At 29.8% G+C, this 2,304-nt stretch overlaps 1 protein-coding gene across 1 annotated transcript; it reads left to right on the top strand.

Moving 5' to 3' along the window:
• Positions 1-914: 914 nt before the first annotated feature.
• Positions 915-1,532, top strand: LOC115033349. The gene is made up of 2 exons (XM_029485724.1): positions 915-1,081; positions 1,184-1,532. Exons 1-2 carry the CDS (start codon positions 946-948, stop codon positions 1,372-1,374), a joined length of 327 nt encoding a protein of 108 aa, XP_029341584.1. The 5' UTR covers positions 915-945; the 3' UTR covers positions 1,375-1,532.
• Positions 1,533-2,304: the final 772 nt, after the last annotated feature.

Raw genomic sequence — 2,304 nt, 5'->3', positions numbered from 1 at the left:
ACGTCAGCAGGGACTTTCGCCGTGGCGCATTGCGTGTCGGAAGACTTCTTAATGAGTAGGGGTGTTGCGGTGCAGTTTAAGTAAGTTTAATAAACATATCTCATATCTATTAGAGTCATTTTTCAAAAATATAAATGATGTACTAAACTATTGAACTATAGGTACCTATATATTAACCAAACTTTTAGTACACCGTTTGATTCGAACCGAGCATGATGTATTAGTTTTCTTTATTATAATATTCAGTCCTTAAAAACGTGTTTTTTTAAAATTTTTTCCGTTTCGTAAAATGTTATTTTCAAAAATGTAGATTTGGGTAAAATACTTATTTAAAGTATTTCGAATACATATTCCGAATACTTAAAAAAAGTATTCCAAATATTTATCGAATACTTTTTTTTTATAAGATTTAGATTTCAATAGCAAAAATATTATTTTTTCAATTTCATGTTTATAAATGAACATTATTATAATCTCGATAATACACACCTATCTGGCATTCTGGGTGTCTATTAGTTATAAATTATATTCAAATTAATATAGTTAATAAGTAATAACTAATAATTATTAATTAGTAATATATAAGAGTATACCTTTATAAGAAAAAAAGTATTCCGAATACCGTATTAAATACTTATATATTTGCATTGTTTAATGTAATTTATACTTAAGTCGATTTATGTTACAGACTGAGCTATGGTCAAGTTAGCGTCCTCTTGGACCAAAGGGTCAGAGTAGGTGGGGTGGCGGAACTGAAGGTTCACCAGGAAAATGGCTTTTATATTTTTTATTAGATTGAAAGAATTGTCAATTAATTCTTTAATTATCCCGAAACTGGGCTGTACCTTGGATCAACTTAATTGGTACCAGGTCCATGCTTTAATCAAGACAACATTTGACAGTAGTGTACGTGGTCGTGGCCAGGTGGTACGTGGTCGCGGAGAGATGATGCGTGGCGGATATTTCCACGGACGTGGTGGACGTGGTGGATATTGTGAACACTCGTCCACACCGTCCATGACAATTTATACGAACGCTCTAGACGCGTTAGGGCGCACCCTAACATCTATCGTATCAGTCGGTTAGTTTCAACAGTATAATATTTTAAAAACTTAATTGTATAGGTAATTATATTAAGGTTCAGAATGAAAATATTATATTATTATTAGTTATTACAATATAGTACGATTGGCCACACAAGACTCAAGTCCACAACCCGCGTCAGGATCATCGTGGTATTATAATCCCAATTATATTCGTGGACGGGCACGTGGATGGGCACGTGGACGGCCATCAATTATGTGCCATAACTGCAGGGAATTTGGCCATACGCGGCAGTACTGTCCTAACAATTGTAAGTACCTAGGCAAATAACTTAAAATTATTATTTATTTTACATTATGTAAGCTTCAATGAACCCTTCGTAATCCGCAATAATAAAATAATAGTTTATGCTATCTACGCATGATGCACCCAGGGTTGTTATGTTTAAAACATAAAAAAAAACATATTGATTGTGTTTTAAAGTTTAAAATACATGTTTTAAGTATCAATAAAAAAACGTGTGTTTAAACAATATTATTTGTAAATTTTTGTTGAAATAGCGTTAAAATAGTGTTTCAAACGTTTTTTAAACATGGTTTTTTAATTTGTCTTATATTTTGTTTAAAAAGCCGTTTACTTAACCATAGTGTATTCAAGATCCAACCACCACTGACCCAACCCAAATATAAAAATGGTTGACATTTATAATATGTCATAGATTAATGTGTTATACGTTTCGAAAAATGAAGCTGTATCAATTAGGATGCAAACGAATTATTATCTCTATTTTCCAATACACTTTTGTGGTTTTTGATATTAGGGTAAATTTAACTAAAAGAGCGAGTTAAACGTATTTTTAATTATTACATTTTTGTATTTTATCAACTTATAACTACCTAGCTTTATAATTAAAATATTGAAAAAAACCACGAGATAATCGTAAATTTACTTTAATATTTAAAATACACCTACTAAATATCACACTAAGTATATATACTTATAGTTAATACTACATATTCCATCATTAAAATATCAAATAAACGTATTGCAAATACGGAATGTAGTTCCGTATTTCATAATTAACTTTGATTTTATGTAGGAACTACTTACAGTTCATTTATATTGTGTAGTAATCATTAATACGTTAATCTACGTCTTAAAGCTCTTAATATGTCGTCAAAAATGTAAGATATTATGAAAATAATATACAATTGAGTAATTAACAATAAAATATAAAAAAAATATATATATAAAAAGCCT

This window comes from Acyrthosiphon pisum, chromosome X, assembly GCF_005508785.2.
Source record: "Acyrthosiphon pisum isolate AL4f chromosome X, pea_aphid_22Mar2018_4r6ur, whole genome shotgun sequence".
NCBI lineage: Eukaryota > Metazoa > Arthropoda > Insecta > Hemiptera > Aphididae > Acyrthosiphon > Acyrthosiphon pisum.
Note: the sequence above shows the minus strand (reverse complement) of the source record. Positions and strands in the feature narration are given on the sequence as shown.